This window comes from Hyperoodon ampullatus (genome assembly GCF_949752795.1).
Source record: "Hyperoodon ampullatus genome assembly, chromosome: 10".
Lineage (NCBI taxonomy): Eukaryota > Metazoa > Chordata > Mammalia > Artiodactyla > Ziphiidae > Hyperoodon > Hyperoodon ampullatus.
Window position 1 is genome coordinate 34,125,765 of NC_136923.1, and position 24,792 is coordinate 34,150,556.

The window sequence follows — 24,792 nt, forward strand, 5'->3', positions numbered from 1 at the left end:
CCCCTCCTAGAAGCCTGCTTTTTACCTGGCCGCTACAGTCATCCACAGCACACGTAAACATATCACTCCATGTTTCCTTCTCCCAATGCAGGAGCACAACTGCCTTTTTCCTTCCCATGAATAGGAGGTCTCTCAAAGAAGCTGCTTCCAACAAACTCAATTTTTTTGTATTTCTGTCTACAAAGATCTGCTCCACAGAACCTTAATTCGATTTTCTTCAAATGTTGCATTAACGAAATTCTGGAATGTGCCTCCTTCTGCTTATATCCCTCTTAGAGCAATGACATGACAATCTGCTTTGTTTTTCATTATAGTATAGCCTATGGGGATATTCTATTCCATGTAAACATAAACAAAGGGAGGTTTGACTTAACACAAAAATTTCAAATTAAGAAGGGAAGTATGTAGTTCAAGATATGGGAGGGCGATTTGCTGCTCTGTGCAAAGACTCACTAACAAATCTCAGTAGCCTTAAATATAGAGGGAGAATTAAAATGTACTGTCTTTTGGGATAGTTACATAATACACATATGCATACACACATATACGTCTTACCAATAAGAAAAAAATAATTGATCACTTGCCTTGGGGGCCAAGCCTTGAAGTCAACCAAAAAGTTAATGTGATGAGGCAAGTCTCTTGACAGTAACTGATCATCCATGGACAATAGGTTTAGTTTAGGTAGATGCTGGCAAAGCTCTGGCCCACAGTGAAGTCCAGATGTATTTAGTTTTCTTATTATCAGTCATCAGTAACCTTTCCAGGGAGTCTAGTTGGGTGTATTTTATATAGAAAGCTACCTTGGCAGAGTTAAATGCTCAACATAGAAGCCTTCTCATCACTGAATGGGAATAACAAGAATGAATGAGCATGATAGAACATTACATTGACACAGGGTATTCTCTTGGGTCAGGGAGCCCTTTCATTTCACTTGCCCTCACTGCCTTCCAAATTTACCAGTTTTTTTTTTAAGTTTTGGTCTTTTCTTTAATGAAAGAATTTTTTGTTGTTGTTTTGAAGTTGTTTGACTTTGGTTAGATTTTGCACTTGACCTTGCCCTTTAAAAGGTCACTTTTCAGAACACTTTTCCATTTCTCACACTGCATGAATCACATCTTGCCCACCTTTGTGTGGCCTTTCCTATCAGTTCATACGGGATGATATTGAACAGTGAGACCGGGCTGGTCTTGGATGCAACTCTTCTATGACGGACGTATTCTTCTCTACATTCAAGCTCTATTTTCTCCTTAAGTTTGTTTGCAAAACAAACATCACCTCATGAAAGTCAAATGGGCAGCTTAACAGAAACCAATTTCAGAGGCTTCTCTGAGAGTCTGTCTTGAAAATAAGAGACCCATTGGCATATTTAGATATGTTTTCTACAAAGAGGACCCCAGTAGAAATTAATGCAAAACCTTTGAGTCTTTACATTTGGTGGTGTCCATATTATGTACTAATAAGTAATTGCTAACATTTGTGTGGTCCTGTCCGACACTGGACAGAATCTCTACTTGCATCATCATGTTTAATCCTTACAACAGTCTGAGAGAGGTACTGTTATCCTTCTTAGTTCATTATGAGGAAATTGAAGTTTCAGATGCATAAAGTAACTTGTGCAGGGGCACAGAAACAAAAGATATTGCTGAGATTCAAACCCAGGTATATTCAATTCCAAAACTAAGGCACTAAGTATCTTCTCTTCTAAAGGACTTCAGTGATATTTTATTTGTATGGCTAAGTTTTAAAAACTCAAAATAGACCAAGGTAATCAAAAGAAGTATTTTCTTCTTTTTTCCCTCCCTCCTTCTCTCTCTCTCTCTCTCTCTGGATCAGGCACACAGTAGTCAATAATACTTCATACATGTCCTTTCCAGGACCTGGACAGAGGTCCCTCCCATCCCTTATTGCCTTTTTATCAATCTCCAAAGGGCTGGGAATGGAGAAAGCGATTTAGGATGAGGGCAGTACCTCTTCCTGGCACTCAGCCTCCTTTGGCCTCAGGCCTTTTCCACACGGGAAAATCAGCTGGCCTCAGACTCACCAATACCCCTTTGTAGCAGGATGCCAAGAGGTGCCGACATCTTTGTATCCTGAAGCACATGATGTTGGCTCTTTAGAGCTTCCTGGACTGGTTGCACTTGGAGGAGCTCAGGGAGGAGCCAGCTGCCTCCCTGGGTCGTGCCCTGAGAGAGTAGTGGGGGTAGAAGCCGGTGCACGGAGCAAAGAACTTCCACAAGACTCATGGTCCCTTAAGTCGTGTGCTATTAAGTTTCAAAGACAAAATTCTCTGTAATTGGAGTAAACGATTTCTTGAGGTCAGTTTTAGGTGGGCGACAGAGAGCAAACCACATTGAGGAGTCTGGGCTGCCAAAACCCAGCCTTTACAAATCTGGTCTGTTCTTTGTCCTTGCTGAAACTCACATTGTTCAAATATATCTCACCCTGTGGGCCCACCTCATGCAAGCTGCTTCACTTTCTGCGTGGGCCTTCTGTATACACAATACATCATTCTACTGGTGGGTAGTGTTGATATTAATTGATATCTAAAGCCTTTTCTTGGGCTTCCCTGGTGGCGCAGTGGTTGAGAGTCTGCCTGCTGATGCAGGGGACACGGGTTCGTGCCCCAGTCCGGGAGGATCCCACATGCCGCGGAGCGGCTGGGCCCGTGAGCCATGGCCGCTGAGCCTGTGCGTCCGGAGCCTGTGCTCCGCAACGGGAGAGGCCACAACGGTGAGAGGCCCGCGTACCGAAAAACAAAACAAAACAAACAAAAGCCTTTTCTTTCTCAAGATGCCGTTTGAAAATACAGCTTTTAAAATTTAGGCAAATGAGCATCTATCTCCAGGGTTGATCATAGCAAACCTCACCCACCCTCATGCCAGGGGTAAGAGAGAGGCTGTTTTGAACAGGGTCCTTCGTCACCGTCTGTCTTAAGTCACCTCCTACTGAACTTACGGTTGAGGATTCAGGGTCATGAGGGAAAGAAAACAGTAATTAACTGGGAAAAGTTGATTGAGCGGAATTTTTTCCCCCACATTATGATTAGAACATGACTGTGGGCTGAGCACCATACATAATATAGGTTTTCCCTTGAAATTATCCAAACGTTTCTTAATGGAATGCCTTTTTTAAGCATCTGCTTTTGTAATTGAATGTGTTCCTAAAGATGGGTCAGCTAACTAAAGCAAGAGCCCACAGGAAAAACTGTGTTAATGCTTTTCCCCCAATCTAATTTATGACAGTTCCTAATTGGCCCCCCTCATTTACAACTCCTAAAATTAATTTTAGACCCTCTGTCAGAGCTCAAGTCATCATTAATAGAATGACAGCAACAGGGAGTGAAATAGAAATGTTTATAAAGCTCCCTTTTAAATTGACTGTGATAAGTGACGTAGGGATGTATTACCATCAGAGGATTCTGGAACTCTCTTTGTGAAGGCTAGCCACAGGCAACTCTCGAAAGAAGGCATTTATCTTGGCAGGAGATGCCCTTCAGTCCTGTTTTGTTTTATTCCCTTGAGGATTTTTTTCAGGGTGGCTAAAACCATTTTTTTGGTGTTTTATTAGCTGTATCTTGACTACCTCCTACAAACTGAATGACAGCTTAGGGTTATTAAATGTGTTCTTGCACATATTTTTATCCATTGTTAACCCTGACTAAATGCATGCAGGGGCACAGAATCCCCCCCTTTTTCCTCCATTGTTGCCCATATTTGTTAAAGAAATTATTCCCCTTGACGTTTGTTTAGGCTGCACTTTGATAAAATGCTGTCTATGGTCCACTTTCTTAGCTTGGCATTCAGCAGACTCTTATAGATTTATTTCTCTTTGCATTATCTTATCTTCCTTTCTAGCGTATTTGGGCTTCCTTTTCATATTTTAAGTTACGTTTTGGGGCATAGACAGATTACCTTAGTAATTGTATACTGCAGCATTGCAGTGTTCTAAAGATAATTCTGCAAGCTTTTGGCATATACTTAACCCCAGTAACTATCTAAAGATGAGTATATATGTTCCTTTTTATGTTGTCTGTGAATAAGCAAAATGGACAGATTAAGTGCTGAAAGTGACTTCAGGCTTATAGAAACTTTCTTCAGTTTGATGGGACAGTGACAATTTCTGAAGCAATGTAAATCTGGCCTTGAATCTAAAAGGTGGCTTACTTGATGAAGAAATTAATGAGGATTTTTCTTTGTGTTTCCAATTTATAGCCAAGTGTATATACTCTTTATACTTGAGCCTTTTTAAAAAAGATGTAGATGTAAAGGAGGCTTTGCAGAGCTGCAAATACTTCAGTTTTCTCAGTTTTGAAAGGCTGAGTCAAAAAAAAAAACAAACCCAGAAACATTTAATTTAAGCTTCCTAGTTTATTTCAATGTCTGCTATTTTCTAAAAACAGTGAAGTGTTTGTTATTAAGTGCTTTAAGATATATCAGCTCATTGGCTTATGGAAATTGTAAAAGTTTAGAAGCTAATGTAGGGCTAGCAGATGAACTTATTCTCAGAAAAAACTTATGCTTAGTATCCCTCACCCTCAAAAAAAACCCTCCTGACTTTCAAAGTAAGGTTAATGAAAATCCATAACCATGCAGAATTAGCTCATAATGATTTAAACTATTTGTTAAAAAGTATCAGATTAATAAAAAGTTATTTTAAACTCATTTTGTAAAGATTTTTGCTTAAAAAAAAACACAAATGTAATGGCTCTGTCAGCCTAGAATTAAGAATTTGCTTTGCCTGGCTTCCCTGTACAAATAGGTAATGGCTAGATATAACCTTAACATATTCAGAACATCTCTTCAGATATCCTAAAGTGTGAAATGTTCATATTTCTCTAGTTTTATATACTTTAAAAAAATCTTCTGCCAATTACTCTTTGATTTAAGTAGACTGGAATTACTGGAATGTAGATTTCAATCAAGGTATTTTAGAAGAAATTATCATTAGTTTAAGACCAGTATTTAAATGAGGGTTTCCAAATATGTGTAATCCTTGTTACACTAATTTTATTCAGAGTTCTATCATTATATAATACCAGTACTTATAAAACAGATTTGTTAGCCAAAAGCAAACAAACAAAAAAACAAGCAATAAGGAAAAGGTTACAAAGAACAAAATTGTTATTTTGTATGGATATGAGTATTGATGAGTGGTTTTAAACACACTTTTAAAAAAATGATTTTAAATATATTTGAGGTTCAATAATTAAGAATAATTAGATTTGGGGCTATATTTAGTGACAATATCTATAGAGAATTAGGAATTAATGTCTTTCTTTGATCAAGAGAAAACTGGGAATTTTAAATTAATTTATTGGGACTTTTGATGGTATTATAAGAGGAGCAATGCATGTTAAATACATGAAGAGCCCAAGTTATAGAATTGTAGGAGAAAAGGAGTTTAGAAGGGTCATTCTTTAGGTTGATGATGACTTTTAACAGTTACTAAAGCTACCTCATTCTGAATTTTGACCTGGCAGAGGAAAATGGGTTTAAAAACGTCATGGAACATAGGAATATAAAAGTGGACATAGGGAGCCTAGTTAGGAGATTATTGTAATTGTCCAAGTGGGAGATGATGTGGATTGTACCAGACGTGTATGTATGTGAAAATGTGTGTGTGCACCTACCTGTGTGTAAAGAATGAGAAGGACAGAGAGAACATACATACCTTGATGGGAAAATGAGGAAATTTCAGGTATGCCAAGTATTTGAAGCATGTACCTGCAGTTTATTTGGTGACTGAAAAGCTTCATTTACAATTTTTTAATGTTTACTCTTATGATACTTTGTGGGAGGGAAGGATAACACAGAAAGGTATAAGGAGAAAAAGAGTAAAAACTAGCCTATCCATTCCACCACCATTAGATAATGACTCTTAACATTTTAGTGCGTTTCCCTCTCATTTTATTTTTCTATGCATATGGTTTTATGTTTGGGGGATATTATTGTGTGTACATTTGCAAGTCAAAAACTGTGAAGGGTCTGAGATTTTCCCTATTGGCATTGCTAACAGGCTAGCCTGGCTCAGTTTCATGGACGCAGGCAGAAGACCAGAGACTTTTGGGTCAGAGGCAACGGCTTTATTGCTCAAGGTGCAGAGAATAGCATCAGCATGTTTATGTCCATACCCCTTTCCCCAAGTCTGGTGGAGGCAAGGCAGGTGGGCCAGATGAATAGCTGTATATGCAATGGGTTTCATTAAAGGAGAGCAACCCTGAGCTTAGGGAACTTGAATCTTTTATAATGGGCAGTAACATGTCTGCCTTTTGCTCTGGAGGGAGACACTATTGTACATGGCAGTAAGCATGTTTACCCTTTGATCCTAAGGGAGACACTACATCTATCTCCCAAGGCTATTTACTGTACAAACACCCTTGGAAAACTGTGAGAATAGAAGATAATACCTTTGCTCATAAAATGTGCAGAAATATGAGACTCATGGAGTCTCTCAACAAACATAAATCTTTTCATATATCATTGCTTTTTTTTATCAGCATTTTAAATGGCTGCATATAGCTGTAAAGAGTGAATCGTTGGGATATAGCAAAATGTACTACCAACTTCCAATTTTCCAAATAATGGTCTTTTAGGTTGTTTCCATTTTAAAAACTTGGAAATTTCTATTTGGGGCAGAGTGGCAAAAAATAATGCAGTCACTTTGGGTGTGTTGTAGCTAAGTTGGAGTAGATAGCAATTGGGTTCTCCCTGATTTGAAGTCCATGCAGCCTCTTCACCTTGGCCTTATGTATAAGTACGCAGTGGCTATGAATGGCCAACATGTCTGTTGTCTCAAGATGTTATCCAGAGGAAGACAGGCTCTGTGAAGCTGAATATTAATGCTGTTATTTGTAGTCCAGCCTGCACTGGTTTTCTTCTGGAAAGTGGAGGTATCTCCTGACATTTCTGCTGCTCACATCTGACTGATCCTCAGACAGAAGCTCCTACTGCCTGGCATGAGCAGGGCCCAGAAAAGTCCATACAAATCCCTATAGTGGAAAGGGAAAAAAATCTGAGATCCAAATAATGACAATCTTGTCCAAACATCTGGAGAGGGCCTGGTCTGGTGATGGGGATTAAAGAAAGGCAAAACAACATCATGACCAGGTTTTAGTCCTAGGACTTGTGTGCAAGAAAGTACCCAATATGGAGGCTTTCCTGGGTCTCTAGGGTCTTCTAAATTATCTAGAATATTGCTGAAGTGACACAAATGGTTGAGACAAGTCCTCCTCAGAGGAAAGGAGGACTAAATGAAACATAGCAGGAGAGCCATTTCTTAGTCAATAATGGTCTCAGAAAATTCCAGGTTAAAATTTGTGACAGATGTTGACAGAAAATTGCACTGTAAAATGGGAGCAAGAAACTGTAATACTTTTCTGAGTGAGCAATGATCAGTGATTAAACAGCAGTCAAAGCATTGTAATTTTTTTAAGTGACAGGAAGAGTTATCCAGTGGTGTCTTCCACAGTTTTTAGAAAGTATAAAGGGAACTTACTTATTTCTTGAAGAAACATTTTTTAACATCTTTATTGGAGTATAATTGCTATACAATGGTGTGTTAGTTTCTGCTTTATAACAAAGTGAATCAGTCATACATATACATATGTTCCCATATCTCTTCCCTCTTGCGTCTCCCTCCCTCCCACCCTCCCTATCCCACCCCTCCAGGCGGTCACAAAGCACCCAGCTGATCTCCCTGTGCTATGCGGCTGCTTCCCACTAGCTATCTACCTTACGTTTGGTAGTGTATATATGTCCATGCCGCTCTTTCACTTTGTCACAGCTTACCCTTCCCCCTCCCCATATCCTCAAGTCCATTCTCTAGTAGGTCTGCATCTTTATTCCCATCTTGCCCCTAGGTTTGAAGAAATATTTTTGACATCTGCTTTATGCTCTTCTAGAAGCTGGAGAATTGGTGGTGCACAAGACAAATGAGGTTCCAATTCATGGAGTGTCAAGTCTAGAAAACAAACAAACAATAAGTATCTTAAGATCCTTTCAAATAGTCAAGAGTTCCATGAAAAACCAGTGTAACGTGACAGGCCAGTGGCTTGGGTACAAGGTGGAAGCTGGGAAGACACTGCTAGGGATAGTGGCTAGAGAGGATTTTTCTGAGCTGAGACATGAAGGGTGCCATTTGTGGCAAAGGCATTCCAGTCAGAGGGAATGGCAGAGACAAAGCTTATGAGGTGAGAACAAGTGTAACATTTTCAAGGACTAGAAAAGAGATCAGGAACGAAATGTGCTAGAGGCTGGTGATTGAGGAGGGAGGAAAGGAACAAGATGACCTCAGGGAGGTGCTCAGGGCCAGTTGGTGTAACGAGTTGCAGGCATCAGTAAAGGGCCTGAATTTGAAGTTTAATGGGTGATGGAATGGACTTTTCATCCAACAGAATGGTGGAATCTGGATTTATATTGTTTTTAAAGACTACTTTGGTCTCTGTACCAGGGCAGCCAGTGGTTACCAGAGCTACACCAGTGGTTACTGGTGGTTGGGAGAAGTTTATAGGAAGGGAATGAAGGACGACTTCTAATTAGGGGGCCTGGGCTGCTTAGTGGATGGTGCAGTAATTACTGAGATAAGGAAGACTGAGAAATGAGAGTGGTTTTTGGTGGAATGGCATGGGAGCGTTACTAATTTTGTTGAAAATTTAAAGGAGACCCTAGTAAATATCTCTGCATGCCTTTCTTCCAAAGAAAACCTTGCATGATAAAAATAATACTTGATATTGAAGTTGCTGCCCAATTTTGTTGAGTCGTCTTGGGGTACTTAGAACCTTACCTGGCAGATGGCTGGCTGGCTAGCTGGATGGAAGGATTGACAGATGGATGAATGGTTGAATGACTGGATGGATAAATGGGTAGTTGTCTTAGAAAGGAATGGGCAGATTGACTCCCTCCATTTCTCATATGCAGCTGTGTCTGTGAAACCATCAAAAGATGTGTGTTTCAGAGGACACATTGTGTTGGTCTCAGGGATTCTGACCCAAACTACTTTGTACATTCTGAGAGTCAAGGAGGTAGTTTTTCTTAAACACTATCCATAGGTCCTCCCCATGAGGCAACACTTCATGGTTCATTTCAACTATAAATGCTGATTTTTTTTCACTTTATAAAAATCATCACAATAATCTTTATTTTACCAGACAGGAAGCACTGCTTGCAGCAATCAGTGAAAAAGATGCAAACATTGCCTTGCTGGAACTGTCTGCCTCCAAAAAGAAAAAGACACAGGAAGAAGTGATGGCCCTCAAGAGGGAAAAAGATCGACTTGTGCATCAGTTAAAGCAGCAGGTGGGGCCTTTTGCACGAATGGTGTGTTTTGCTGGGTTTGGGGTTTTGGGTGCTTTCTCTGGGTTTAGCTACTCTTCATTTTGCCATCCATCCTGCAGGCTCACGCAGCTAAAACCAGGTAGGAGTGAAATGGCCCAAGTTGTTGCTGGAACAACATTTTATTGCTTTTCTGTGTTTTTGTGCATGTGCCTGGGCTTGTGTGGTTTGCAACCAGTGCTGTTTTCCTTTCTTTTGTATTAGCATCATCTCCCCAGAAATAGCTCTCAGCTCTCTTCCTTCCAGTGGACTTTCTATGACTTCTGACTAAATCCTAAAAAGTACTAGTTAAATTCTGGGCACCTTCTTTCCCATTGGACTTGTTACCTTCTGTCTTGCTCACTTTCTGGGCCCAATAATAACTCCCGTCATCCAGTTCTTTCGATTTCTTTCTCACCATTCTTCCAACTTTGATTCTTCACCTATTTCCCAGGACTTTCTGGCCAAGGACCCTTTCCCACCCACTATGCTTGGAGACCTCCTCAGCCATTATTTAGTCAAATATTTTTCTATTACCTGTTTACCCCGTTAACCTGTTTTTCCCTCCTCTCTAGGCCACTATACTTCTTCTGAGGGAAAAGGAAGAAGAGACAAAATCCTAACTTGTGCAGAAAGTTCTTTGCTTTCTGGAGGGTTTTCTAGTAGTGACTTAAATGGAAATATATATACCTGAAGCATATTGCAAAGTCATCCCTGAAATCTTCAGGCATTATTGCTCCTCCATATCTAACTTGAGGGCTTTTGGAATCAATAGCTAAAGATATTCAGCTGGATTCTAGCTTCATTATGAAACCCACTCAGCAGATAATGGCTCAATGGTCTGTGGTCTCACAAGGTGGCTGCCACATCTTAGCTAGGGCCACCTGTGAATGACACATGGTACCATGTGGAGTGTGTCCATATTGATTTCAGCCCCCAGGACTGGCTCTCTGCCTGCTGGGGAGATCTGGGCTGAGCACAGTGTGCAAGGTAAATGGAAAGGAAGCCCGAAAGGAAAAGCTCTCTCCCCTCACAACTGGGACAACTTTTTCCCTCCTCAGGAAGGAAAAGCCATCCTTTGGCCCTGAACCAGAGTCTTATTCTCATGGGGCTGCCTTGCTGTGAGAGAGAGAGAGAGAGAAAGAGAGCGAGCACGAGAGCGAGCACTGCCACGCCTGGGTGCCCTCTCCTGCAGAGGGAAGGTACCAGTCACTGCCAGACATTGGGGTCATTCCGCAGAGCAGCATGCCTTGCTAGTGCTGGCCCCAGGGGTCGGGGGCCGCTTACATCTGACCTCTTTGTTTGGGGCTGTGCATCTTCTACACTGGTTTTTCCACCCACTGGGCCACAGAAAGTCAAGTCGGGGCTCCTTCTTTGCTTTCTCTTAATTCCTTCCCTGTGCGCCCTGTGCCCCCTTCTCCTGCACCTAACCATTGTAGCTTTCTCCCACAGGTTTATAGACCTAGGAAACAGCCCCCGAGCTCGAATATACCATGCACTTGTGATGCTGGCTACAGCCCAGATATTACGGCCAAGTACCACGGGTCCAGCTACGATGCATACATGATCCAAAGGTCTCAGGTCAGTCAGCTGCTAAGGAGATACTCTCACCCATCATTGGGGATGGGGGTGCATAAGACCTACATCACATCTTGACCTTCACCTCTTTTGATGATTTCCAGTATTCAGTGGCCATAAAGTCTGGAACCATAGATGATAGCACTATATCTTGATTTATAATGCAATTTCATTATTTTGTATTTGCCAGTGGTTCTAGTTTTGATGGCCACCCTACAGGGACAGCTCTTCTGAAATAGCCTGGCAGTGCTGTAAAGACAAGATGCCCGAGGCCTTACTGTCAGGCACATTGGATTAAATTTTTCTTTTTGTCTCTTAGATACTTTCCTCCCCAAATCTCCCTCTACCCTTCCCAATAAGGAATTTTTTTTAAGGCTGCTTTTTTTCTTTCTCAGCATCATGAAAATGCACTCCTGGATTCCAGGAAGGATTGAGTGTAGCCCTTCAATTTGCTCCTGGGAAGCTGTACAAAGCCTTCATTATTCACGACAGGCTTGGTTTTGGGTATCATGGGGCACACTTAGGAAACCCCAGCCATGCAGAGTTAGTCTCCCGCCTGGGCTAAAGCAGGGTCTGAAGGGCTGTTGTGGAAAAAGAGGCAGCAAAGGAGGAGAATGGGCTTCTTTCCATGACTTAGGTTTGAAATTCTTCCCCACACCCTACTGGCCACAGAGCAAGAAAGAATGTGAACTTATGTATCCTTGTTGTAAATGATAATGATTCTAAAAATAATGAGTAATTTGCTTATAAAAGCATGCCCTTTTTTACTGAGGGTTTACTTTGTGCCAGAATGTGAATCCAGTGTCCCTGGGGGATTTTGTCCCACAGTCCTCACAGCAGCCCTGTGATGTGAGTGTCAAGATTACCTCCTCTTTTAGGGGCCATAGCTGAGACTCAGAGTGTGGAATAACCAGCTCAACACACACAGCTTGTAAGTGATAGAGCTCAGGTTTTGTATAGTCCACCTGCGTCCACACATACCCCACCATGTTCAGAAAGTAATTCAGAGTTGCAAGCAGATGGGTATTCCAGAAATTGTGAGGGCCCCTTATCTTTGTATACCTGAAGTAGATGCCAAAAACCCATTTAAGAATGTTCTCCAGCCACTCACAAAGAGTAGGTTCTGCCTAGAGCTCTTGATCTTAGGATGTTTGATCACATCAACAACTACTAATACTTCTGAGCTCTCAGCATGTGCCAGGTATGGGTCAAAGGGCTTTACATACATTAACTCATCGACTCCCACCAAAGCAGAAGGGCTGATGCTCTTATAGAGAAGGAACCAGAGGTCCAGAGAGGTTGGGTGCCCTGCTCAGGCTTCATAGCTGGACACACCATGATACTTAAACAGATTTTTTTGCCACACACCTTAAATGGATTTTGTAGATGCCATCTGGAGTTGCACTGCTTAGGTTGAATTTTGTTTCTAGCACTTGTTAGCTGAGTGATCACGAGCAAAATACTGAACCTCCCTGAGCCTCAGTTTCCTCATCTGTAAATTGGGCTAATAACTTAATTCAAAGGGTTGTTTGTGAGGTGTAATGTATACAAAGTGATTTGCACATGCCTGGCACACCAATGTGCTATATATGTGTAAGCTGCTATTACTACTACTACTACTACTACTGCTACTACTAATTGATTTTATCACCACCAGCCCTCAGAGATAGTTTGATTTTAATTTCAATTTCATCTTTGCTGTTTTTCACATGCCTTGGAGTCGCAGCTTGTTGAGAACATACTGTTGAACTGTGGGAGAAAGAGCAGACAGTTGTTGACACTAAAGCCTTCCCGGTCCCCCCACCCCTAAAGCCCAAGCACTTGGGGAGTGGGGAGCAGACATGTTAGGAGTTCTAGACCCTAGTTCCCAGCCTGCATTGAACAGGCCCCCAACATTTATTAAGTTTGTTTGGTTTGTGTATGCAGCCCACATGGACGTCCATCAGAGAGGACATCCCCAGGAGGGTGAGTCCCAGACCTCAGTGGTCATCACCTGCATGTCTGATTTGGGAGAGCAGAGCTCTTTTAGGCACCCAGGCTAATGGGAGGGGAAGGTCATAGGTCTGGGTGTTCACCTGCCCAATGTTCTGCAAGGATTTTGAGGCAGATGGGCTCATGAGAGGTGTTACCCTCTTCAGGCTGCCTTTTGAGCTCATCTCATACAGGTCTCTCTGCCCACATCATTCCCGGTGACTGAACTCGAGTAGCTCATTCAACAATCCCCATAGCTATTGCACTTTGCCAAGCACATAATGGGCACTCAATAAATATTTATTGTGTGAATGATTACATGACTTCCATAAGCCAGGTCTATACCAAGTGTTTTATATATACATAGGTTTACAAACGTTATCTCATTTTGTCCTCATAATCACCCAACTACCCAACATATTGCATACCTACCATGTGCCAGGCTCTCTGACAGGTGCTGGGGATTCATCCACAACAGATATTTTACACACAGTATCCACAATCCCTTCCTCATGGACCTTGTTGAATTAGAGGAGGTAGAGAGAAAGGTAATAAACCATAAACATAATAAGTAAGTTATAGAAAAAATAAAAATATAGACCAGCATAACAACAACAGGAATCCAGGGTAGGACTGAGGGGCTGATGACACTGTAAAATAGGGTAGACAGGATGGGCCTCACTGGGAAGAAGCCGTGAGCAAAATTTGAAGGAGGTGAGAAAGTGAGCTCTGTGGATATTTAGGGGAAGGATGTTCTGGCAGAGGGAACAGCCCGTGCAAAACCCTAAGGCAAGAGAGTCCTGGTGTGTTTGGGAATAGCAGGGAGGGCAGTGAGGCTGGAGTGATTAAGAAGGTGAACCATCACAGCAGTAATGGGCTAGGGTAGGCTGTGCAGGATCTGCTAAGAGTGGTATATTCTGGAGCAGAAATTATCCAAAGTTAGGAAGCAGAATACACCAACCATGCAGTGTCAGAACAGGGAGGACTCCCTCCAGTACCACTCAGAGTGCCCTGTTTAAGGTTGCTGTAATTGAGCCCGCCCTCCAAATCCCCTGGCTCCAGCCTTGAAGAAGTCCCAGTGCTTAGCTTGCATTTTTTTAAAAAGCATTGGTGGGTGTGAGGGAGATGCAAGAGGGAGGAGATATGGGGATATATGTATATGTATAGCTGATTCACTTTGTTACACACCAGCAACTAACACACCATTGTAAAGCAATTATACTCCAATAGAGATGTTAAATAAATAAATAAATAAATAAATAAATAAATAAAAATTTAAAAAAATAAAAAGCATTGGCACTCAATTGGAGCCACAGAGAACTAATGCCAGAATTTGCTTGTTATGGCTATTGAGATTTTCAAATAGAATAGGAACAGGGCCCTTTGACAGAACGCCCTCCCTGACTTTCTGGCAGTCTCAGTAACATATCATTGGAGTCCAAATCCTGCCCTTTCCTTGCTATGAGGAGGTAGGCAGGTGGACAGTAGTGACCACCTCCATGCCATTGGCCTGCTCAGGGTGGTGGCTATACCTTGGAGAACTGCAGCCAGAGTCCAGGCCAGGCCAGAAGTTCTCAAACCTCAGTGGGCAGAAGCATGATCTCTTCTAAAGATGTCTCATGAAAGGCTCATCACTCTCTGGCTCTCACTGCTGAAAAATCTTCCCTGACTTCCCTTGCTGGTGGGATAAAGAAAATTCAAGCCAACGTGCTCTCTGCCTTGTATATGCAATTCCCTTTGCCTGGAACACATTTCCCTCTTTTCCTCACCTAGTTAACACCTACTGGTTCAATTCAATCTCAGTCCAATATCACTATTTCAGAGAGGCCTCTGGGACTTTCTCAACTGGGTCAAATCCCCAATTTGGCACTCTTGTAGCACATGTACATCTTTTAATTGCATTGGAACAGATGCAATTTTGCATTTGTTTTGGTGGTTACTTGAATAGAAACTATCTGTCATGCTAGTTAATGAACTCCATGAGGACTGAGAATGTGGCCTCATGACTTTTTTTCTGCTGACCATTTGTCTCCAGGCCTAACACAATTGCTAGCACATGGTAGGCATTCAGCAAATATTAGTTGACTATATAAATAAATGAGTGAGTGAGTGAATTGCCAGGGCAGCTTATTAAAAGAAGAGACTTCTTTGATCAATCATTACACTAGACAAGACTTAGCCTCATAATTCTTCTGACCCTAATATTCCAGAAAGCCACCACCAACTTATAGGATTTGGTAGAAGACATGGAGAGCTGCTTGCTGAATCATGACCACAAAATTGGTGCTATGTTCTTTCTTGCCACGTTGCAAGAGACACTTTGCAGAGATGACTTTTACCATACTAGAATTATTTGCAATGGTGTCCATTTTGAACCTTTCCTTCCAGTCTCTTTGCTGTATTCTAGTTCAGATCCCTTCCAATTTTGGAGGTTCTTCTTGAATTAAATGCCACTGAATTTCCAGATGTGGCAGAGATTACTTGCAGTTATAAAGGGAGTCCCACCATTTCTTTTCTGAAAACGTTTGAGTGTCTTATAAATTAATTTGCCTAGAAATACCTAAACTCCCATTAAACACCTATCAAGAGAGCCAGAGAAAATGATATGAAATCAGTTCAGAAATTCCAACTATGCTTAACAACAAAAGAATCTTTATGACTCTCTTCAGGTGTTGACATCTGAGTTGATTCTAGGCTGAGCGCTGTATAAAGGTAAGAGAGCAGTACAAATTAACTTTCTGTTACTTGTTGCTTACAAGACGATAAAGGATTAATCATAGTTTGGTAGTAGACATATAAGTCTATCCAATTTTTGTGTTCTTCCCAATTCCATTTCTTCACAAGCACACACCCCTGACACTTTTATTCTACCTCTTCTTAAAAAAATCTTCCTTCTAGATTTTTGCAATATTGGGAGAGGGACTCAATTGGGAATTAGTTAAGGGTTTTGTTTTTTTTTAATTTTCTTGTTCTTTCTCTAGGGATGGTAGTTCTAAAAAATATTATTAAAATTTATCATCTTTCCTTCTTCTGTGTCTTAGATCCAATCCCCCCAACTCTTTTCCTCCACCCTTGAAGAAAGGACTGACATCAAAATAATTAATTCTGAAATCATTGGATTTTCCTGCTGCTAAAGGGTTTTGAAGGAAGCTTAAAACTAAATCTTACCCCCTAAGCCTTATTCCCAAACGCTCCCTTGTGTGCTGAAGTAGTGAAATGTACATCCTTGATGAAAATGCCTGTTTAAAATGAGGGCCAGACACTATTGTTTAGTTGAAATTAGAACCAGCTTATTTCTCAGAACCAGTTAGAATACTTTTGTGATCAGAGATAAATTGTGCTTGGTTTTCTTTTCCCCTTCCTACCAGTTCTGGCATTGCTTTTAGTTACCCACTGGTCAGTTGGGAACAGGAAGGCGTTAAGACTAGTCCACTGATTCTCTATGTTTTCCCCCAGAGCTTGCAGAGAAGTCCTATGTCCAGGTTAACATTCTGGAGGCTATGCCAGGTCTGCACAGTATAACTGATTTGGGTATGTCTCCCCCTCCCCTATTGTGTCCAGACCATCATAGGATTGTCTCTAAGAATTAGCCAAACAGGTATGGCCAAGAGTGGGAGAAGGCAGACTCTGCCCTGGGAATTATTCAGGAGACCTGGTTGTAAGGATGAGATTCTAGCCAAAATTGGATCTCAGCAGAGGTAGAACCATCCTGTCAAGGAAAGCAGGAAGCACCTGAGTGGGATGGTTGACCAGGCATTTCTTTCCCCCTCTACTTGGGGCCACACCTGGTTGTGCTCCCCATTTACACTTCCATTACATGGTATGCAGATGACTTTTAATTACCCTTTATGGTTTAGGAGGTGAACACAATTGAACAGCAGTGAAGGAACTTCATGCAATAGGGTTCCCATAGCCTCATGTTGTGGTTGGATGAGTGCCAGAAAAGCTTGATTTGATCCCAGCATTGTAATGCATCACAGACTTGCCCCAGATCAAATTGCTGGAATGCAAATGCATTGGTTTTCACTGTAGACTCACTTTGGGTTAAGCTGTTCATGACCCACTGGTAGAATCTAGCCACATCTCTATTTATCATTGACTTCAGTGCCAAGGGTCTTTACAGTATGTTCTAGAGAACCCCTTTCTAAAAAAGAAATACTTAGATCACTCCTCGGCAGGCCAAGAGCAGGGCATCCTCACAGAGGTAAAACCTGAACTCCTTGGTGTTACTGAAAACAGTATACTCTTAGTGTCCAAGTGATTGGCCAGGATACTACTCTGCTCTCTTAGCCTGGAGACATTTCTTACTCTAGGCAGCTGGTGCCTCAATCCCAATACTCGGGGAATCCATTTGGTTTGCCAGTTACAACACAAACTAGCACTCAAAGATTGTAGAGGCAAAGTGTTTTCTCTGTGATTCCATATGTTTCTCAAATCCCTGTTAGAAATGCACCTTCCCAAAGCATCAGGCGGACTCTGATGGACCACTTTTCTGAGTCTCTCATTTGAAGGAAGCCATGTTTTAAAAACCAGTTAATAAATAAATAAATAAATTAATTAATTAAACCATTTTAGATCCCTTCCCTAAACATTCATGGAGCACCTTTGGTGGGGCTGTGTGGGGCACTCTTGGGCTATAGAAGGAGATGTTGATACTGACTTTGTCCTTGAGCCTTGGGTTTTTTTTATCATCTCTACCACCTATAAGGCAGATATTAGCTCATGAAACAGATGACAGAGCAAACTGCTATTTTTTGGTGCAGAAGTGTTACCAATGTGCAAAAGTCTTTGCTTGCTAGAGGGGGCAGGGAATACTTCCTGCAGAAATAGGCATTCCTATGGATGTTGTAATTGACAATCCGTAGCCTATCTTTTGTGACAAATGACTATCCAACCATGATACTTTCTTAAGTTTTCAAGGATCCTAGTGTAAGTATTGCTACTCTTAGAAAAACTTGCTCTTTGCTCTGGAGTATACCTTTTTAAGTAGAAAAACCTGAAAAGACCAACTTTACCACTGCATTCCCCCACTTTTAGAAATACATAAAGGGGGAGACGGGTCTGACTTGTAAGTTTCAGAGTGATTTGCCAGCTTTGTTTCAGTCATTTGAAGCACCCCCTGCAGTATCTGGCCGTTGGCACAGTACCTCAGAATAACAGGCTTAGCTGAAGGTGACCAAAACAGAGAAGAGTATACAAATGCCAAGAAGATCTCTCACGTGCTGTCTTTCTCTTTTTTTTAATTCAAATTTCACATCTGCGCTCTATTTTTAAACAGTTATTCTTTAAGTGATAACGCATGTTTTACCAAGCCTCTTATTGGATTAGACATGTTTGAAATCCCCTCAGCTTTAACCTGTTCATTACTGCCTCCAAGAACATTCAGATAGTGTACATGGGGGAGAGTTTCCAAGATGTCAGCCTCCAAGGAGCCATTGTATTTGGGGAGGGAGGGATCCAGCGGTTATGCTGTGTAGATTTTGGGGGGACCTTAGACTGACATTGCTTTAAGAGGAATCAAGTGCGGGTGTAATGTGTGCAGCATTCTTGCTATTCATCATAGTTTTTCTACTCACATTTTAGAGTAGGAAGAGCTAACAGTTTTTGAGCTCTTCCTGTATACCCAGCACTGGGCTAGGAATTTTAAATATATTGTCTCATTTAATTCTCATAACAGCTCTGAAAACCAGTTGTTATTAATCCCATTTTGGAGATGAGGAAACTATGGTCCAGGAACTAGGCAAAGATGCCACGGCTAGTGAGGGGTCTCATTCTAAAACTCTTTCATGGTCTTCCCAACAGATGTCCCCAAGTTGGTGCTACACCTCTTAGGTCATAGCCCCCCTGACCTGGGGCTAAAAAGGAGCATAAAAAGCAGGCTTTATTCTGTGACCCTGAGCACCACTCCCAGCCTCTCCTGCTGCCCCAGCCAGCTCCTGCTGTGACCCCGGGGTCACATGTGCAGGCTGGGGAGGGCGATTTATCTCTTCCTGCATCACCAGGCGTCACCCACTGCCAAGGGGAGAAAGGGCTGCGGGCTTGATCAAGTGTGTTGCATTTTCTGCTTTCCCGCATGAAATGTTGACATTTGCCTCTTGGAGCCTTTGTGTTTCATTCTCAAGATACCTGCTTGAAAGCCTCTTTTCCTTTAGTTTTCCAGTTTCTTCTTCATCATTTAACGTACAAAAACAGGTTCCTCCTGGTCTCTTTCTCTCTCTCCCTCCTTTCCTTCCTCTCATCATATAATTAAAAGTCCTTTCAGGTTGTCTTCACCTTATCATTTCAATTGAATTGAAAAAAGATCCGACTTCCTGCCCTTGTGTCTTCCTGATGCTGAATTCCAAAATGAAAGAAAAGTCCTTCCCCTGCCCCTTTTTTGCTTCATACTACCCCTTGAATAATTGTGTTTAAATCATGCTGACTTTGTCATTGATCTGCATTGTTGTACAGACTGAGTTTACCCTTTCCTGGCTTCAGAACTTCTTCTTTTTTGGCTTTTTCAAGTAATTAACAGGAAAAGGATTTTTCACCCTCCTCTCTCCTGATTACAGAAACACAATTATCAAACTCAGAATTTAACATTTCCCTTTACTCTTACTCAACTCCATATTCTTTTTGGGAAGTGCCACTTTCTTTTGTTATCCTCTGCCACATGCAGAGGTAAAAGTTCCAGAATCCCCCATGTTTACTGTTTTTTTTTCAATGTAGCACTATATTAAAAAGTAATAAGGACTATATACACAATTGATACTATGTACAAAATAGATAACTAATGAGAACCTACTGTATAGCACAAGGAACTGTACTCAGTGCTCTGTGGTGACCTAATGGGAAGGAAATCCAAAAAAGAGGTGATATATGTATATATATAGCTGATTCACTTTGCTGTACAGTAGAAACTAACACAACACTGTAAAGCAACTATACTCTAATAAAAAAAATTTTTTTAAGTAATAAGGACTTAATTTTGTAACCATCCTTATTATGTAAATGATACTTTTCATAGTTGAAAGCATATAAATAAATGTTTTATTGTAAAAATAATGTATTCTCATTATAGAAACTTAGAAAATGTAAATAAAAACTAAAATCACCCATAATCCTGCCACTCAGAAATAAGTATAAGTGTAAGTATAAGATATAATAAGTATAAGGTTTATACTTGCCTACATTCCATTGTCTACATACATATTTGAACAAAGACATGACATACTACATAATAAAGCTTTTTTAGCTTTATTATATATTGTGTGCATTTGCCAATGTCCTTAAAAGTCTTCAAACACATATATCTTGGTTCTATGATTTCCATCACTGCCATAATTAATTTTGTCTTTCTTCTATTGTTGGGATTTCAATCGTTTCTAGTTTTTCACTTTTATAATCACACTTGGTGAACATTTCAATATATAAATCTTTTTTTCTGTTATTTTCCTTAAGATTAATGCCCCAAAGTAGAAATATTGGAGTTACGGGTATTTTAAGGATTTTAGAGAATTAAGCAATAGCTCTCTTCTACAAAGTAGTTGACATTTTAAAATTTTTACATAAATGTCAACTGTTTGTGTTAAGTTTGTTTCTAATAACATGCCAGTCTCATAGATTTGGGAAAGAATATCACTATTCTAGGACAAATGGTAGGTAAACTTAGAGAGCAAGAGGCAGAGGCAGATTTTATGACTTCTAAGGGGAGTAGTCATGGGACAAAATGGGCAGTTCATTCAGCAAATCTTTACTGAGCATCTACTATATGCCAGATACTGTTCTGGACATTAGGGGTACCATAGGGAACAAAACATAAAAATCCCTGCCCTGAGAGAACTTGTATTCTAGTGGAGGACACAAATAAGAAACAAAATAAAGACATCAAGTATATAGCATGTTAATTGACAATAAATGCTATGAAGAAAAATGAAGATGATGTTCTGTGAGGTGTCTGGGGTTGATTTTGAATAGGGCATTCCCAGGATGCCTCCTTGAGAAAGGGACAGGTGAGCAAAGACTTGCAGGGAGGTGGGAGTAGGCCATGTGGAGTACTGTGCAGGGAGGGAGTGGTCAGTGGGGACAAACTGTAACCAGGAGAGTTGGAATCTGTTCTTCTCAGGTCAGATCCCAAGTGCAGTTGCTGAGTTGACAAGGTGGGGGAGCCAGAACCCCACAGCACCAGTGTTTAGATGAGATAAATTTTTAAAAAAATCAGCGCACAACCAAAACCCCATTCTCTTATCTTTGCCCTGATACGGCCATTTGGAAATGCCCATTGGACACAGCCAGCAAATCTTTACTCAGATGATCTTTGCACAGTGGAATTGTGCAAGGAGTTTACAAGTTCAGATTGGACAGAGAGGCGGTCCATTTCAGAAAACAGTGACGATTGACTGAACAACAGTGGAAACTCAGAAGGTCTCAGTCCAGGCTGGTTCTTATGCCCCAGAAACCTCTGATTAACCAGTCATCTCGAGGCTGGTTTATTTCCTCTCTCTCATGGCTCAGCGCTCCTAGAATTACAAACACAGCTCAGAAGCCAACCAGAAACCCTACTGCTTTGGGCTACCTTGGGTGTGCCAAAGCCCCTTTGGGTGCTAGGGTAGGAAGCAGGTGTGTGGGTCACAAGGTCAGGCAGAGTTTCTGTTGTCAGTCCTCTTGGGTTTGGGGGCCAGATACTCTCTAAGATGTCTGACTCAGCAGCCATCCAGAAAGTATGATGTTAAATCTTTAATCTTTAAACAAAACAAGGGAGCCCATCTCACCGGGTGGGCTGCCAGGAAAGCCCTGGCAGGTAATAGAGGGTGCAGGGTCTGGGAAAGAGCCTGGGGGTCAGAGTTCTAGCCCAGCTCTGACCCCCAACACACTGAGAACCTTGGGCAGCTCGTTTTGCTTCTCTCTCACAGGCTCAGCTTCCTCATCTGTAAGGTGAAGGGATTAAACTAACAGACCTCTTAGCTCTTCACAGTTTTGATAGTCAGAAACTATTCTAGCACATTCATATATATAGTACATTGAGTACTTGATCTATACCAAGGACTTTGAGGATGCACAGGAAAGTGACAGTATTTGCTTTGATGGAGCCTGCAGTTGAGTAGGGGAGATATATTATTCAGTAAGATATTAACACAGCTATTATTTCTTGAAGAAATGATATTCTAGGCACAGCATTGTACTTTTGTTGTTTTATTACAATCCTCACAAAAACTCAGTGGGGTAATACCATCATTGTCTCCAGTTTGCAAATGGAGAAACCAAGTCACAGAGTTAGTGAGCGAATCTACCTTAGGGGTAACAGAGTTAACCCCTTTGTTTTCCATTGCAACACAGTTGCCATCTTTCCCACCAGGGAATGTTTGAGAATTCTAGATTTCAAAGATGACAGAGAAGAAGGAAGGCTCTGAATTTTGCTCATTTGGCTTGTGTAATCCCGACTCATCTTCACTTATTAGTTATATGATGGTGAGCAGGTCAACTTACCTTCCTGTGAAATGGGTATGTTGTTTGCTGTCTAACTCACAGAGAAGCATTATCATGAAGCATCTTCTCTGGGGAAAGGTCTTTAAAAACGCTGAGGGCTGCACAAATGCGCAGGATGTTGATCTCAGTTCTGAGGTGCAAAGACAGGGCTATGTTTTTTTTTCCCACAGGGTAGCACTGTGCTTTGAGGAATGATGGTCCCAAACAGTCTCTGGTGACAATCCATTGACACAGACCCACTCCACATGACTTGTTCCCTTGACCAAAGAAGAAAGAAATTGAGTGACAATGTTCATAAATAGGCCTCTGTCTTCTGCTTTTCTGGGAGCCAGACCGTGATTTATCCTTAAAGAAAAACAAATAGTGCAGAAGGTGCAGACATTGCCTTGAAAGAACCCAGTTCAGTGTGGGTTCAGACATCTTCCTTCCAGGAAAGAGTATCCAGATCTCCCAGCCCTGGTCTTGCTTGTCCAGGCTCCTGGGAGGTCTGCTGGGGGTCTTCTCAGGGTCTTCTGAGGCTTCTTGAGATGAGGTCGGGCTTCCAGGGAGAGCCTCTGTGTTCCTGAGCTTTCTAGTGATGCAATCCTTGGTGAGGCAGGGAAACAAAAAGCTGATATTTTGGAGGGGGAAGAGCCATCTCTGGGGGATTATTTTTTATGAACCAAAGACACTTAAGTGTTGCCGATTTATCTTAATAGCAGATACTATGAGCAAATGTCCCAGTTGCCTCTTTGTACTTTTGGCAAGTATGGATGAGAAATGGAATGGAGCAGACCCAGTCAGAGCTGGCTAGCCTGAAGTGTAGAAGTCTTAATCTTCCTCCCTCCAGATATGTAACTTAGAAATGTTTCCAAAGTTTTCCAAGTTGCAGGTGGACACCCAGCTTTGGCAAGACGCAAAGCAGGTTCCATCACTAGGTTTTCCGCTTCCAAAAAAATTATCTTGGGCTTGAGGGGAGAGACACCTGAATCTTCCCTAGGTAGTTAGCTCAGCCACCACGTTCTGGTTCTAAAGGTACTATTTCTGTATAAAGAAACCTTCTTTAATCACGCGAAGAGCCCTCCTGCTTGTTGTACACATGATTGGGATTCTCAGAGGACACTGCAGGACTAGGCTGCATATCCTCCTCCATCAGGGCTGGAACAAGACCACGCTGAACCCAGCGCCTTAGAAGGTGGAGTATAAATTATGTTAAGGCCGTGTTGAATGTTGTAACATTTACTAATCCTTATTAGATATGGATAAATTCTCTTGGTTTAATTTGGCATGTTGAGCCAGTTGTGCAGATTGTCTTTGGAGACTGGAAAGGAAATGCAACTTTAGTGTAATTTTTCTTTTGTTTCTTTAGAAGGGGACATAATTTTTTATTGTTAGCTGGTGGAAACTCTGGTGAATTGTGGCCAACTGTGGCTCACTCCCACAGGAAGAAAGCATCAGACTTTAGCTGAGAACATATTCTTTGAAACAAACCAGAATATTTGATTTTTGAAATATCTTCCCACTTTAAAAACATGCTGTCCAACAAATATTAATGTTCTGACCCAGACCAAGAGAATTGAGGAAGTAGAAAGCTATAATTTCTCTCTGAGGAAAACTTTAGAGTGATGTGTGATGCTTTAGTTTAATAATAACTCCACTGAGCATGGAAATAATCTATGAGGATACAGGTACGGCCACAAGAATTCACAGAGCATCCTTTCACTCTTGGTTCGTTCTTTCTCCAAAGTGGAAGGAGCTAGGTGTTGGCTAGATGTCAGGCATTTCATATTCCTTTACTAGGTCACCCACATATACATGATCTTGGGCACCTACTGTCACTTTACTTCCATTTCTGGAATTTGGTAAAAAAATATACTTGATAAAAGTTCTCCCTTTTTTCTGCCAGTTTTTTTTTTAATTGGAGTATAATTGCTTTACAATGCTGTGTTAGTTTCTGTTGTACAACAAAGTGAATCAGCTATATGTATACATATATCCCCTCCCTCTTGGACCTCCTTCCCACCCACCCCCCATCCCACCCATCTAGGTCATCACAGTGCACCAAGCTGAGCTTCCTGTGCTATACAGCAGGTTCCCACTAGCTATCTGTTTTACACATGGTAGTGTATATATGTCAATCCTAATCTCCCAATTAACTCCACACTTCCCTTCCCCCACTGTGCCCACCCATCCGTTCTCTACATCTGCGTTTCTATTCCTGCCCTGCAAATAGGTTCCACATATATGTGTTAATATACAATATTTGTTTTTCTGTTTCTGATTTACTTCACTCTGTTTGACAGACTCTAGGTCCATCTACATCTCTACAAATGGCCCGATTTTGTTCCCTTTTATGGCTGAGTAATATTCCATTGTATATATGTACCACATCTTCTTTATCTATTCATCTGTTGGTGGACATTTAGGTTGCTTCCATGTCCTGGCTGTTGTAAATAGTGCTGCAATGAACATTGGGGTGCCTGTGTCTTTT

At 41.3% G+C, this 24,792-nt stretch overlaps 1 protein-coding gene across 1 annotated transcript in view; it reads left to right on the top strand.

Moving 5' to 3' along the window:
• ERC2 (ELKS/RAB6-interacting/CAST family member 2) overlaps nt 1-24,792 on the top strand; it is a gene marked incomplete at both ends in the record, with an annotated part of 849,176 nt that overhangs the window by 703,685 nt on the left and 120,699 nt on the right. The window contains 2 exons of the mRNA XM_079713573.1: nt 9,146-9,293; nt 10,761-10,889. Of these exons, the coding sequence (XP_079569699.1) occupies nt 9,146-9,293; nt 10,761-10,889 (277 nt within the window). The remainder of the gene's footprint in view (nt 1-9,145; nt 9,294-10,760; nt 10,890-24,792) is intronic.